The sequence below is a fragment of the Lottia gigantea genome, assembly GCF_000327385.1.
Source record: "Lottia gigantea unplaced genomic scaffold LOTGIsca_210, whole genome shotgun sequence".
Classification (NCBI taxonomy): Eukaryota; Metazoa; Mollusca; class Gastropoda; family Lottiidae; genus Lottia; species Lottia gigantea.
Window position 1 is genome coordinate 188,103 of NW_008708459.1, and position 16,762 is coordinate 204,864.

The 16,762-nt window shown below is 35.4% G+C and overlaps 2 protein-coding genes across 2 annotated transcripts; one reads left to right on the forward strand and one right to left on the reverse strand.

Annotated features, from left to right (window-relative positions):
- Positions 1-9,083: 9,083 nt before the first annotated feature.
- Positions 9,084-9,807, reverse strand: LOTGIDRAFT_143594 (hypothetical protein; the record flags this gene model as incomplete). The annotated part of the gene is made up of 3 exons (XM_009054282.1): positions 9,084-9,169; positions 9,314-9,377; positions 9,736-9,807. Coding segments are annotated over 3 exons (222 nt in total), but the record flags the coding sequence as incomplete, so codon positions are not given.
- Positions 9,808-16,080: 6,273 nt separating this feature from the next.
- On the forward strand, positions 16,081-16,266 carry LOTGIDRAFT_143603 (hypothetical protein; the record flags this gene model as incomplete). The annotated part of the gene is made up of 1 exon (XM_009054283.1): positions 16,081-16,266. A coding segment is annotated over one exon (186 nt), but the record flags the coding sequence as incomplete, so codon positions are not given.
- Positions 16,267-16,762: the final 496 nt, after the last annotated feature.

Here is a 16,762-nt window from a genome sequence, read left to right on the forward strand (position 1 = left end):
ATATTTGATTCTAATCTGAAATAGTTTGTAACATTGTGTACAACAGTAAAGATATGTTTTGTCTTACCTTATTAAAAAGGGTAGATAACTCCAGGCAGACTAACAATTGAATATCTGTTATTTTCACTCTTCGTGTAGATCTTTTTCTGGGAAATAAAATAGAGGTCGATCACTATAATGAACATGTTGTTTTTAAAATGTTCAGGGTAAGTTAAGTTGAAATATGGTTGGTGAAGTGTATCACAAAAAACACACATAACATTTTTGGTTTGTGTTTAATTAATTTGAACATGCTTGGAAAATCAGACGGTATCTTTACAAAAACTTCTGTATTTTTCATCTTTATTATTACACAACCAATAGACAGTATATCAGTAATTTCTCTAAACTGTAGCAATATTTATTATCATCTAGTTTCATCAACAAATTTCTAAAAATAGTCTTCTCTTTTTTACACAGTTCGTACTGTTTTCTTACTTTCACTTTAATTTGTTAATTATCTCAGATAAGTCAGGTTGAAATTACAGATGTGATGATAAACTGAAAGTAGAAGTTTGTGTTAAACTGTAGAAATATTCTGTCTAACTGATATAATACTCATGTTTATCTTTCGTGGAATTTTAATACGGTATATTGTATTGAAATTATATAATACATGTTCCAAATAAACATTATTAGCTATGTGGACTCTCTGAAAGAGATTTCAAGTTGACAAACCTAAAAACCAAATAAACATTATTAGCTATGTGGAATCTCTGAAAGGGATGTAGAAAGTTGACAAACCTAAATATCAAATAAACAATATTAGCTATGTGGACTCTCTGAAAGAGATGCTGAGTTGACAAACCTAAATACCAAATAAACATTATTAGCTATGTGGACTCTCTGAAAGGGATGTCAAGTTGACAAACCTAAATATCAAATAAACATTATTAGCTATGTGGACTCTCTGAAAGTTATGTCAAGTTGACAAACCTAAATATCAAACAAACATTATTAGCTATGTGGACTCTCTGAAAGGGATGTCAAGTTGACAAACCTAAATATCAAATAAACATTATTAGCTATGTGGACTCTCTGAAAGAGATACCAAGTTGCAAACCTAAATACCAAATAAACATTATTAGCTATGTGGACTCTCTGAAAGAGATACCAAGTTGACAAACCTAAATACCAAATAAACATTATTAGCTATGTGGACTATCTGAAAGAGATACCAAGTTGCAAACCTAAATACCAAATAAACATGATTAGCTATGTGGACTCTCTGAAAGAGATACCAAGTTGCAAACCTAAATACCAAATAAACATTATTAGCTATGTGAACTCTCTGAAAGAGATACCAAGTTGCAATCCTAAATACCAAATAAACATTATTAGCTATGTGGACTCTCCATTGACAGACTTAAACATGTTTACTCTTTGAAAGAGATGCTCAGTTGACAAACCATTTCACAAAGTGTCGTGGGTGTTCTAAATGGGTGAGAGTGCTTATTTTAGTGGATCTCAAAGTAAAGTCTTCGAACTGAGACTCAAGAGTTATTCGCTTTAAAAATGACCTTTGAGATAAACTTGTCCACCAGAAAAGTCTTGTTATATATGAGATACAGATTATGGCGAAAGACGAAACAAAATCCTAACAAAATATATATTTCTCTAGTTTTATCAGAATGAGTTTATCAGCCCTCAGAATATCAACCCTAAATGAAACTTAAATAAATCAAATGTTGAATATTATATTTAAATCAGATTATTTTAATTAAAAGAATAAGGTAAAGACAGGTTTCTGAATACCCAGTCCATCAAAAATACTTTCTTTTTTGATACGATCAGTAATACACCTGTAATAGCTGATTCAAATTGAAGGAAAATCTCAGCTAAGTATGTAAAAGATTTGTGGCCCCACGGTCTGGTGAAGTCAGAGTTGATCATTGTAATGTAGAAGTTTCAGTGTCGAGTCGAGGATATAAACAATTCTATAAATAGATCACAATGTTTAGAGATTGAGGTAAGGTGCTAACAGGATCTATTTTTAGACTTGTAATAACCCAGTTACAACCAATATACTGATAAATTCTCTCATCTAGAAAGACAAGTCAAATCTTTCTCTGTAGGTTATTAAATCAAATCTTTCTCTGTAGGTTATTAAATCAAATCTTTGGAATAGAAGCGTGGTCGATTTAACTCTTGAAAAGATTCTGGTTGGCGACAAAAAAAAAATCGGCGACCGTTCGTTATGTGACGTGTATGAATTGGAAATGAAATGAATGGAGTTTTACGTCCTAGCACCATGTAGGCTAATGAAGACGGGCAACGCCATGCAGGGTGCAATGAGGGAAATTTTGCCAGGACGGCGGCATTAGCCTGCTCTTTTTCGATTTCGTGCACAGCCTGTAGCACACGGGGCCTCGGTTTATTGTCCCATCCGAACGACTAGACGCTATTCAGGACCTTCAGGTTAGCGAGCAAGCGTCTAACTCACGCCACCGCGACTCCCGTGTATGCATTGGACACATTAATGTTGGCTTGATTATTAGATTTGTCTTGACGCTAGTTTGACATGATTAATAGATTTGACATGATTGCTAGGTTTGACATTATGGAATAGTTTGACGTGATTAATTAGTTTGACTATTAAAACAATAGCAATAGTTTGGTATTTAGGGGTAATAAGGCCAATACGAAGTAATAAGGACAATACGAAGTAATAAGGCCAATACGAAGTAATAAGGCCAATACGAAGTAATAAGGCCAATACGAAGTAATAAGGACACTTAAAGTTAATACCAATAAAATAGAAGTAAGACCAAACCAAAATGATTTTGGGGCCTATATTATAGACCTAAAAAACATATGTTTCCGAAGCAATCAAAGCAATTGCGGTATGAATATTCAAGTATTCCCCCTACTTGATTGTCTAGATTGTTTAAAAACCAAAATATAAACTTGCAAATGGATTTTGACTTGTCAAGTCAAGTAACATGTTTTTCATTATCTATATATTACACACGCAAGAGAATTAAATTCATGTTTATTAAACCTAATGGTGGACCTCAAATCACTAGGTTCAAGGTGTAAAGGCTAACAGTTCCAAAAGCCAGGGGATAAGGTCTCGTGACACACTCGGAACTGTCAACAGTTCCAGTGAATATTTTACTTTCACTTTCCTTGTCTAGGGTGTGTCACGAATTTAATTCAACAATTATCATATTTGAAGAATAAACAGTTCGGAGCTCTGTGGAATTATGGACAAATTTCTTAAAAAACGCCCAGCATCAGGCTCTGGTAGTTACGGTAGTACATGACATTGCTAATTCTTTTTCGAAACCCTTCCAGCCAAAGTCTGTAGATGGACTGGGTTTTCCAGGAACGAACGGCCGACATTTCAATACAAGCTGGTATTTACGATATCCCTGGCTTGAGTATTCTACTGAACGGAACGCGACATTTTGCTACCTGTGCCGAGTTTATGGCAGACAGTCCGGGAACTGTGAATTGATAGTTCGATGCTCCAGAGGCTGATAAAATAAGGTATATTAACTATCATACAATTAGTAACACAGCTTTTTCTGCATATTAAATGACCTGTATATCAAGTGAGACGAAGTTATTTCTGAGAAATTGAAACATGTGACGTAATTATTCGTGGAAACTGAACGTATTATGTGTTGAATAGTTTATATAGATATCTGGAGATTTATCTATTGTGATGTTATTATTTCAACTAGTGACAGACAGAACAAGTTATTGTTAATCATCTCTAGAAGGATGTACTGCTGAAGCTATTTCTATTATATTCAGACAATTAACCAGTGACTTGACACAATCTATACAATGTATTTTTTGCTACCGGTGCCGAGTGTATCGACAAGGCATTCACAACTGTGAAGTGAAAGTAACACTCCCCCATTGCCCCTCCGAATATATCACTTGCGCCCCCCCCCCCCCTCCCCCGAACAATCTGGCTACGGGCCTGCAACGTGTTCAAATATAGCCATCGTGTCAAAACCTGTATATGGCATGTACTTTGCCTCGTATGCATATAAAAATAAACTAGCAAGTAGAGGCGCGCAGTTGGTGCCCATGGAGATAACTACCACGTGCTGATAAATGTCGCCGATATTATTGTCTATTGTTGCGTAAACAAGAATGTTTGTTAGAAAGTTAAACAAGTAATATGACATGTTAATTCGTGGAAACCCTATTCATTTTATGATACTTGGTCAGTTTATATTCATATTCAAGATCCTACTCCGTTGTTGTGTTGTTATTTCAAATATAAACAGACAAAACATGTTATTGGTAGTCTCTAGAGTGAAGAAATCAACAAACAATTTCTATAGAATTTAAACCAGTAAATAATGTCGCTATTCGTCAATATCTTTTCACACCTATTTGGGGCTGATTTATGTTAATCGAATGACCTAAATATCTAATAAAGCCAAGTTATTTCTGAGAGATTGAAACATGTGACGTGATTATTATTGATTGTATGTTTGCTATGCATAGATTTAAGTTATTGTTATTTTACTTTTCTAACAAATATTTATTCTCGGGATCAAAACGCCTCATGTTTGATGTACCACTATGTTTGTAGTCAATTAAATAATATTTATTTCGACACTACAGACATGTACCCTATCAATCAAATACCGATCTGAATAAATCTCCAACCTATATATCATTTATATTCAGTTAATCAATCCTCAACACCAATCTTCAACCTATATATCATTTATATTCAGTTAATCAATCCTCAACACCAATCTTCAACCTCTATATCATCTATATTCAGTGAATCAATCTTCAACACCAATCTTCAACTTATATATCATCTATATTCAGTTAATCAATCTTCAACACCAATCTTCAACCTATATATCATCTATATTCAGTGAATCAATCTTCAACACCAATCTTCAACCTATATATCATCTATATTCAGTTAATCAATCTTCAACACCAATCTTCAACTTATATATCATCTATATTCAGTGAATCAATCTTCAACACCAATCTTCAACCTATATATCATTTATATTCAGTGAATCAATCTTCAACACCAATCTTCAACCTATATATCATCTATATTCAGTGAATCAATCTTCAACACCAATCTTCAACCTATATATCATTTATATTCAGTGAATCAATCCTCAACACCAATCTTCAACCTATATATCATTTATATTCAGTGAATCAATCTTCAACACCAATCTTCAACCTATATATCATTTATATTCAGTGAATCAATCTTTAACACCAATCTTCAACCTATATATCATTTATATTCAGTGAATCAATCTTCAACACCAATCTTCAACCTATATATCATTTATATTCAGTGAATCAATCCTCAACACCAATCTTCAACCTATATATCATCTATATTCAGTGAATCAATCTTCAACACCAATCTTCAACCTATATATCATCTATATTCAGTGAATCAATCTTCAACACCAATCTTCAACCTATATATCATCTATATTCAGTGAATCAATCCTCAACACCAATCTTCAACCTATATATCATTTATATTCAGTGAATCAATCTTCAACACCAATCTTCAACCTATATATCATCTATATTCAGTGAATCAATCCTCAACACCAATCTTCAACCTATATATCATTTATATTCAGTGAATCAATCTTCAACACCAATCTTCAACCTATATATCATCTATATTCAGTGAATCAATCCTCAACACCAATCTTCAACCTATATATCATCTATATTCAGTGAATCAATCCTCAACACCAATCTTCAACCTATATATCATCTATATTCAGTTAATCAATCTTTAACACCAATCTTCAACCTATATATCATCTATATTCAGTGAATCAATCCTCAACACCAATCTTCAACCTATATATCATCTATATTCAGTTAATCAATCTTCAACACCAATCTTCAACCTATATATCATTTATATTCAGTGAATCAATCTTTAACACCAATCTTAATCAAGATTATGTACGATTCATATGGTTTGAAGATGGTGATGCAAATAAACCACTGAAAGTATATCGCTAAACTTCTGTATTCTTTGGTGAAACCAGTTCGCCTTTCATCCTGAATGCCGCAATAATCTTCCATCTTTCAAAGTACATCAACTCTATCAGCAATTCATTGTCAAATATTGCTGAAGATCTGCAGAGAAAGCTGTATTGCGATAACAAACGGTGAAGATAATGAACATTCTGCGATCGATTACTATCGAACTTCACGTCAGTTAATGAGAGATGCCGATATGAATCTTCGTCAATGGTGTACCAACTCGCCAAAGGTGCAAGATCTCATCGACACCGCAGGTTCTGGTTCATCACCTTTAACGTCTGGATTACTTGGAATTGTTTGGGATATCAGAGAAGATACCATACAGTTTCCTAAGAAGTCCCTAGTTTTACCTCAAGAGCTGAAATTTACTAAGCGACTAGCCTTGAGTCGTGAATAATCTTTGTACGATCCTATTGGTTTATATCACCTGTGATTGTCTTGGCGAAGACATTTATTACAACTTTGTGGACGTATCGTACTGAATGGGATGAAGAGCTATCAGATGATCTTCTTCTTGAATTCAATGATATTCTTCGTGACTGTGAATTGTCATCAACTTTTGATCGATATCTACAACTTGATACATCACAGTCTATTCAGCTATATGTCTTCTGCCTCCGTCAACAGCTGTGGCATGTGTAGCGTATATGGTTCAAGTTGATATCGTGGTATTTATTAGTTCAAAATACAAGGTCGCTTCATCTAAGCATAAGTACACAGTTCCAAGATTGGAGTCTTTGTCCAAAATCGTGTTGCAGATATCCGTCGACTTACAGATGTCAATTCATGGTCACATGCCAGTTCTGAAGACAACCCTGCTGATATTTTGTCATGAGGATGATCACAAGGTAATTTGCAGAAATCAGTACCTTAGCACCAACATGGCTAAAAGATCTAGATTTATGGCCACAGTGGAATCCTGTTAATGGTACTGTGAACGAGGACCTGGTTACTTAAGCAACTGTAGTTAATGAAAGTCACAAAATTGGTAACTTGTCACAACTTGTTGATCTACAACGTTACAGTTCTTACACCAGCTTACGTCGTATAGTGGCATATATCCTGAAATTCGTCAAATTACTGAAAAGTCGAGGGCATTCACGTCAACATTTGTTAGTGGAAGGTCATTGTTTTTATGCTCGTGAGATTCGTGATGCTGAAATTAGACTTTGAAAGAAACTTTCCTAATGAAATTGGCTATCTTAGAAAATCTCGTACCAAATCTAAGCCACAGTTGATAAACCAAGTTAATCTTCAGCTAAATGGAGATGGTCTTCTTGTTGCCCCGGGCAGGCTCGAGCCTGATATGCTCAATGACAGATCAAGATTCCCAAATACGTATCGCCAAGAATTCTCTCTTTACTCAATTCACAGTAAAGTCTGTTCACCATCAACAATTACTGCATTCTGGTGTGAACTTGCCTTGCGAAAGAAGTTCTGGTTACCATCTGCTAGATATCGAGAAAATGTGTCATCTGCAAACGTCAAATTGGTATACCATTTATTCTACCCCTGTCTCCGGCATTACCAGATTTTCGATTGAATAAATTGACACCATTCTCCTCACTTGGTATCGACTACACAGGTCATTTGATGGTGAGAGTTTCTGGTCAAAAAGTCAAGTGCTACATTTGTTTGTTTGCGTGTAGCACCATGACATGTACAAACCTGTAGATTGTCAACGACCAGTTAGCTGACCAGTTTATCCAGGCTTTTCGCCGACATTGTGCATCTTATGGTACACCTGATAACATTATTTGTGACAACGCCCGAACCTTCATAAAAGCATCAGAGCATTATCCACGATCTCCATCGTTTGGTTCAAGATGAGAAAGTACAGTCGTACATCAGCGAAGTCACCTCATTGGGGAGGGATGTACGAACGTTTGTTTGGTGAACTCTAATCGATCTTAATGAGATGCTGATTTTGATCAAAGAAATTCAGACAGTCGTCAATGATCGTCCACTTGCTTACGTCTCCGGCAACATAAATGATTTACAACCAATCATTCCATTGAAACTCTTACTTGGTTATGAAATCACTGCTTTGCCTCATCCAATTGTCGACGACCAAGATGTAGCAGATGATGACTACTCTACTCATGAACAGCTCAACAAGGCTTTTCAGTCTAATCTATAGCCACTTCGTCAAACGTTTTCAGTCTGAATATTATGCAACACTCGGAGAACAGCTAGTTCTGAATTTATCAAGGTTGGAGATGTTGTTCTGGTTCACGACAGAGATTTACCTCGACTATGGAAGCTATCTTTAATCCAAAAACTTCTTCGTGGTGAAGATGGTTTAGTTCGAGCAGCAGAGATCAGAACAAATCATGGTAAAACCAACAGATCTATTCATCTACTGTACCCACTGGAGGTTTATTTGAATGACCAAGAGAATCATTTCGCTGAACAAAGTACTATTCCACAGAAGGAGCCCAGAAGAAGCACACGAATTGCTGAGAAATCTTGCCCCCGCCCCCAATATGTGGAATAGTTCGGACAATTTAAATATTTATATCTGAATGTTTTGGAAGTGGTAGTTGTCTTAAACCATATCCGCCAAGGGGCGCAACCCTATTAAAAAACCGCATGTTCTCGCCGCCATTTGCACAGATCGGGAGCAATTATACCTGACTAATTATTATGTAAAATGATGTACAATAGTTATTTATATTAAACACGAAAAACACAACGTAAACTCTAATTCTTATTATATCTTTGTGGAGCTACAATTAACCATAGTCAGACCTAAACAAAGTCAGACCTGTACATAATCGGACCTGTACATAGTCAGACCTGTACATAATCGGACCTGTACATAGTCAGACCTGTACATAGTCAGACCTAAACATAGTCAGACCTGTACATAGTCAGACCTAAACATAGTCAGACCTGTACATAGTCAGACCTAAACATAGTCAGACCTAAACATAGTCAGACCTAAACATAGTCAGACCTGTACATAGTCAGACATAAACATAGTCAGACCTAAACATAGATTGACCTGTACATAGTCAGACCTTTACATAGTCAGACCTGTACATACTTAGACCTGTACATAGACAGACCTGTACATAGACAGACCTGTACATAGTCAGACCTGTACATAGTCAGACCTGTACATAGTCAGACCTGTACATAATCAGATCTATACATAGTCAGACCTATACATAGTCAGACCTAAACATAGTCAGACCTAAACACAGTCAGAATAGTACATAGCCAGACCTGTACATAGTCAGACCTAAACATAAACAGACCTGTACATAGTCAGACCTGTACATAGACAGACCTAAACATAGACAGAACTAAACATAGTCAGACCTGTACATAGACAGACCTGTACATAGACAGACCTATACATAGTCAGACCTCTACATAGCTAGACCTGTACATAGCTAGACCTGTATATAGTCAGACCTGTACATAATCAGATCTATACATAGTCAGACTTAAACATAGTCAAACCTAAACATAGTCAGACCTTGATATAGTGAGACCTGTACATAGTGAGACCTGTACATAGTGAGACCTGTACATAGTCAGACCTGTACATAGTCAGACCTGTACATACTTAGACCTGTACATAGTCAGACCTGTACATAGTTAGACTTATACATAGTCAGACCCAAAGATAGACAGACCTGTACATAGCTAGACCTAAACATAGACAGACCTAAACATAGACAGACCTAAACATAGACAGACCTTAACATAGACAGACCTGTACATACTTAGACCTGTACATAGTCAGACCTGTACATAGTCAGACCTAACCATAGTCAGACCTAAACATAGACAGACCTGTACATAGTCAGACCTAAACATAGACAGACCTAAACATAGACAGACCTAAACATAGTCAGACCTAAACATAATCAGACCTTAACATAGTCGGACCTAAACATAGTCAGACCTGTACATAGACCTAAACATAGACAGACCTAAACATAGTCAGACCTGTATATAGTCAGACCTATACATAGCTAGACCCAAACATAGTCAGACCTGGACATAGTCAGACCTTAACATAGCCAGACATGTACATAGTCAGACCTTACATTGTCCAACCTGTACATAGTCAGACCTGTACATAGTCCTTAAACATAGTCGGACGTCTGTGGTTTTTGCAACTCTAATTTGATTGATCATTTTATGATGTCACTAATATTTAAACAGAAACCTGAAGTTTACAGTGTCATAATAAGAGTATTATATTGAGGTCACTGTGACATATCAGTAAAATAAATATTATATCTAAACTTGATATTCACTGCTATTTATTGACTGACCTAAATGTATATAATAGGGGCTGATACAATAAGGTATAATATTTCAACTGAATGGCTGTCAAAAAGCATAGACTACAGTTTTAAATACAGTCCAACACAACAAGTTATTTCTATGAATCGAATGAGTTGTATATATAAAGAAGTAAAAAGATTTCTGAGAAATTGAAGCATGTGACGCGTTTATTTGTTGAAACTATAGGCCAACTTATTCAAACAGATTATTTGGAAATTAAGGTTTTAATCCTTTATGTGTATCTTAGATTGAAACAAACTTTTATCACTACACAATTCAATATTTTAATAAATCATAAGAACTGCAATCGTAGTGTTATCATTGTCTTGTCAACCTACCATTTGAAATCACTAGAAATAGACAAAACTAGCTAAATGATAGTCATCAAGTACCTGCAACTAAAAGGATAAACCGCATACTGACATGGTCTCCATTTTAGATTATGATCATCCTTCCTTTTCCACTGTAAATAAAAGGGTTGCAAAGTTTAAATATAGTATGGTCTTGACTATGACACCATCCAAGAAGCAGACCTGTAGCCAGACTTGATTGTTTGATGGGGTATGGTGTATGGTGTATGGTGTTTAGTTCCAGTAATGATATTGGTCGGTTGTCATTAATTTCTAGAGGGGGAAATCCATTTTTTCGGATAGCCACAGGCTTGCCAAGAAGGTCTTACAAAACAACCATTTATGGACATGGAAATGGCCGATAGTCGATTGACCACTCAACATATTGACAGTGTTTTGGGTATCTTAAACCTTGACTCCAATAGCCACTGTTCTTGTATCACAGAATACAGCAATTTGATTGGATTGTACGCCAACGAATACATCACTCAGAGGCCTCGACAGAAAGACTTAAAACATTAGGTTTTTTTTATGATTTTAGAGACTTTTGTCGAGGCCTCTGATTGGTTGTATTTGAAAGCGTTCAAGGTATACGTTACAGTTCATAAAAACTGGACATTGTGAAGCTAGTCGTAACTAGTTAACTACCTATTGTACTGTTAGTATTTTAATTTAGGACAGGTAAAAGTCAATGGTTATTGTTATTTTAGTTTCTATAGTGCAGTAATCAACATGTCATTTCTAAACCAGTATATAACTTGACTATTCGTAGAAATCTTTATCATACTGCTCTGTGTCTCTGGGGAAGTGTAGACCATGCACCTGAAGTTAAAGCGGATAATGAGTGGAAGGTACTGCATCAGATTGTCATACCCAATGAGCTCAGAAAGCACATTCTTAGTGTTGCACATGAAACTCCTTGGGCTGGTCATTTGGGGGTTAACAAAACTTGTGATAAAATTCTTGCGCATTGTTTTGGCCCAGTTTAAGACAGGATGTATCTAGTTTTTGTAAAACATGTCATACCTGTCAGGTTGTAGGTAAACCAAATCAAACTATACCTACTGCTCCATTAAAACCCATTCCGGCTTTTGAAGAACCATTTAGTAGAGTTATTATTGATTGTGTAGGCCCTTTGCCGAAAACTAGATCATGTAATGAGTATCTCCTTACAATTATGTGTGTCGCTACTAGGTTTCCAGAGGCCATCCCTTTAAGGAAAATAAATGTCCCTGTAATTGTCGAGGCATTGATAAAATTCTTTACTCTTGTAGGTCTACCAAAATCATTACAGCCTGATCAGGGTTCTAATTTTATGTCTGGTTTGTTTCACCAAGTCCAGTGCATAACATCCGGAGTCACAGGGTGCATTAGAGAGGTTCCACCAGACACTAAAGAATATGATCAGGAGATATTGTTTTGAAAGTGAAAAAGAATGGGATCAGGGTATTGACCTATTATTGTTTGTAGTCAGGGAGTTGGTTCAGGATTCACTTGGGTATAGTCCATTTAAGCTTGTGTTTGGTCATTCAGTTCGTGGTCCTTTAAAATGTCTTAAAGAACAGCTTCTGTCTTCTACAGATTCAGAATTCAATTTACTTGATTATCTTTCTAAATTTCGAAATAGATTGTTAAAAGCTTGTGAAACTGCCAGAGAAAATTTAAAAGTACTCAAACTAAAATGAAGGAACGTTTTGATAGAACATCTTAATCTAGAGCATTTAGCCCTGGTGATAGAGTTTTAATATTGTTGCCTATCCCTGGTTATTCTGGCCCTTATATGATCGAAAAGAAAGTTAGTGAGACAGATTATATTATTAAGACTCCTGATCGTCGTAAAACTAAAAGATTGTGTCATATCAATATGATTAAAGGGTATCATGAGAGAGATGATGCCAATCCTATTAGTTCTGTTGGCTGTGTTTCTGCCATTGGTGCACCTTTTGAACATGAAGACAATACCAATTCTTTTGTTAAGTTCGATGATATTAGTGATAATTCTAATCCTCGATTAAGAAACTCTGAATGGCTTTCTCACATTGATGATAAACTAGGACATTTATCAAAACTACAAAGAGAATAATTAAGCAATTTAATTCATGAATATGATCATTTATTTACGGATGTGCCTGGCTGTATTAACTAAGTGACTCATGATAGAGATGTGGAAGATTCTTTGCCAATAAAATAGCAACCTTACAGAATGAATCCGATTAAACAAGAACATCTCAACAAGGAAATCGAATATATGTTAGAAAACGATATTATTGAACCCAGTGATAGTGGGTAGAGTTCTCCATGTTTACTTGTACCAAAACCTGATGGGAGTTGTTGCTTATGTACAGATCTCAAAAAGGTAAATTCTGTTTCGAAACCTGACTCTTACCCCATACCTCGTATAGATGACTGTATCGACCAAGTTAGCAGTGCAAAATATGTCAGTAAATTTGACTTATTGAAAGGTTATTGGGGCATTCCACTCACAGAGAGGGCGAAGAAAATTTCTGCCTTTGTAACCCCAAAGGGACTATACTGCACAACTTGATGGTGTCGAAACTTATATAGATGACGCAGTTGTGCTTTCTATGGAATGGGACGAACATTAAGAACGGATCCGAAATTTCCTCCAAAAGATTACTGAAGCTAATTTGACAATCAATCTTGCCAAGTGTGAATTTGCGACATGTGATAGGTCAAGGTCAGGTTCACCCATTTAAGGCCAAGTGTGAAGCCATTGCTAATTTTACTGTTCCTCAAAACATAAAGGATATCATGAGATTTTTAGGTATGGCAGATTTTTACCGCAAATTTTGTCGCAATTTCTCTGATGTTGTTGCTCCTTTAACAAATTTATTAAGTAAAAGAGCTAAATACATTTGGAATAATAGCTGTAAAATAGCATTTAGCAAAATAAAGGCCATGCTTATGAGTTATCCTGTTTTACAAGCACCACAATTTGACAGATACATGTAGATGCAAGTGATATTGGTGCTGGGGCTGTTTTACTCCTAGAGGATGGTTATGGCATCGTTCATCCTGTTTGTTATTTTTCAAAAAAGTTTGACAAGCATCAAAGAAATTATTCCACTATTGAAAAAGAAACATTAGCTCTTTTACTTGCTTTACAACAATTTGAGATATATTTAGGTACTACTGTTTTTCCTATTGAGGTATTTACAGATCATAATCCATTAGCTTTCCTTCATAAAATGAAAAACAAAAACCAAAGACTCATGAGATGGAGTCTGTCTTTGCAAGAATTTGGCATTGTAAACATATTAAAGGAAAAGACATCATCATAGCTGATCTAGAAATTAAGGATTTATATTTGTAAGTAATGTTAATTATTGTTGGATTAATATTTCAGATTTTTGTTGTAGTTAATTTAGTTAAAGAAAATTATCACTTTACATTCAAATTTTCTTTTCTTTAAGGGGGAGGGTGTTATAACCCTCTATTTTAGATATTATAATAAGTTACACATTGTATTAATATATTATTTAGTTATTAGTTGATATTTTATCAGTGCTCTTTATTAGCTTTTATGATAGCACTAATAATCAGCAGAATCGACGGGGGTTATCGTTACTGAACTGAAGTTGTAGAGTTGACTTGGAGTTGGGGGGTTTCGCCTGTGTAGCTCTAGGGGTTGATATACATGTAGTTGCTAACCCCAAGTGTCGAGATGGTATTAGATGCTGGATGTCGGGTTTTAGATAGGGTTTAGAATAAATAACGAGATCTGAAATAGTATTGAATGTAATATGAATTGGTGACGACTGATGTTTGATAGTCATATTTATATCAGTCATTGCATCATAGGCTTCAAGGGTGTTTTAATCAGTCGCCATTCAATTCATATACATTGGTCGCCTTAATGATCTAACTGTTTATATCAGCTATCATATTATCTAAGATTATTAAAAACATGAAACATAGTTGATTAGTCTTACTATATAATTGATATTCTTAGATAATATGACATGCTGTTTATGAAGGCTATTATAATATTGCCCAGTCATTATTAACTTCAAGGCTGGAGCATGCTTTTGTTGAATAAGTTGAGTGGAAGTTTGGCAGTTCACTTGTGAAGATGTGTTGGTTTAATCTCAATAGGTTTGTAGGAAGTGATTGAGTAAACTGACAGGCAAAAGAAAGTTTTTACTTTAAAAATCTTTGTATAAAAAGCAAAAAACTGGTACAGGTTTGAACCCCAGCAGCAAACATTGGCCTAAATGCAACGTAATCATAACCACAACACCGATTATTGAATGCAGCTTTCCAGATCGTGTATGCATAAAAAGGTGCAAAACGCGATTTTGCGACATTGTTCCAAATGCACGTGTTCGATTTCGGAATAAATACCGAAGTTGGACAGAACAGGCATTCAGTAAAGGAAAAAGCACCAAAAGTATGCCAAGACTTACGCAAGCGCAAAGAGATAGAGCGATATTGCCAGGATGGGGGCTTCTCAACGACGGATAGCTAGAACCTTGAACTTATGGAACATGATTCCTTTTGACGTTATGCGCCGCCTGACGACGTCAATGAGGAGGCGTGTGTTTGCCCAGGGTGGCCACACTCGTTATTGATGAAGTTTCGCCTGACTACTGTCATGGAATAAACTCTTTATGTACTCTTGCAATGAACTCTGGTTTGTGTAATTTTTAATTTTGACCCCTTGACTCTTCCTTTGTGTATTGCAGAGAATTGAATATCGGTATTGCAATGCATTTTCATTCTAATTCAAGGAAATTGTATATATATAGTATATATTATATTGAGGTTACTGTGACATATCAGTTATACTAATATTACATCTAAACTTGATATTCACTGCTATTGTTTGACTGACCTAAATGTATATAATAGGGGCTGATACAATAAGGTATACTAACTATCGACAAGCTATTTCTACACATTGTATGACCTGTATATCAAGTGAGACGAAGTTATTTCTGAGAAACATGTGACGTAATTTTTCCTGGAAACCTAATTATTCTGTGTAGGATTGATAGTTTATACTGATAAACCTTTTATAAAAAATCAAAACCAGTATAAAACTTGACTAGTGGTGGACAGAACATGTTATTCTGTATAGGATTGATAGTTTATATTGATAGCAAGGGATTAACTAGTGTGGTGTCATTATTTGTAGAAACTGTTATATTCATAGCGAGGAACCTTTCAATTGTCAAGTCCCTAGTTCAAGTTGTGGCAGATAAAACAAGTTATTGTTAATCGTCTCTAGAAGGAAGTACTCAAGAAGCCATTTCTATGAAATCTAAACCAGTATATAATGTGACTATTAGTAGAAATCAAACAGAACTTCTTCAGTGTATTTTAAAAGAATAAAATGGCCACAGCTTCAGTGAGTAACATACCAGAATGTTCTATTTGTTGTGAAGGTTTTAAAACACCTAAATTTATAACATGCGCACATACTTTCTGTTTAAGTTGCATTGAGACATATATTGGTGATAAAACAGAAACATTCGCCTGCCCGATCTGTCAGCAGGATGTTAAGATTCCAGAAGGTGGTGCTAGGATGTTTACTACCAATTTTATAGTTGAACCATCCATGAATACAACATTACCTACATTACAAGTTACTAGTACAACATCGCCTACAACAAAACTTACTGGTACAGCATCACCTACAACACATCTAACAGACAAAACCTCTTCAAAGGTAAAATACCACTGTCCATGTCATAGAGAGAGACCAATAGACTACTATTGTCTAACTTGTCACTGTGTGTTATGTCATAAATGTTTTCTGAAAGAACACAACGGTCACGAGTATTTAGATGTAGAATGTGAAACTGTGAAAGAAAAAGCTACAGAGCTAGTTTTAACCTCAGAGAAATTCATCCAAAATAAAATCAAAGACTTGGAAGAAACTCATGTGGTGTTAGTAGAAGCGAGAGAGACACTCCAGCGTTTTACTGAAGATGCTTGTAGCAGAATAACCAAACAAACTGATAAAATTATAGCAGATATAAAGTCTAGCAGTGAGAGAATCATGACAGACGTCA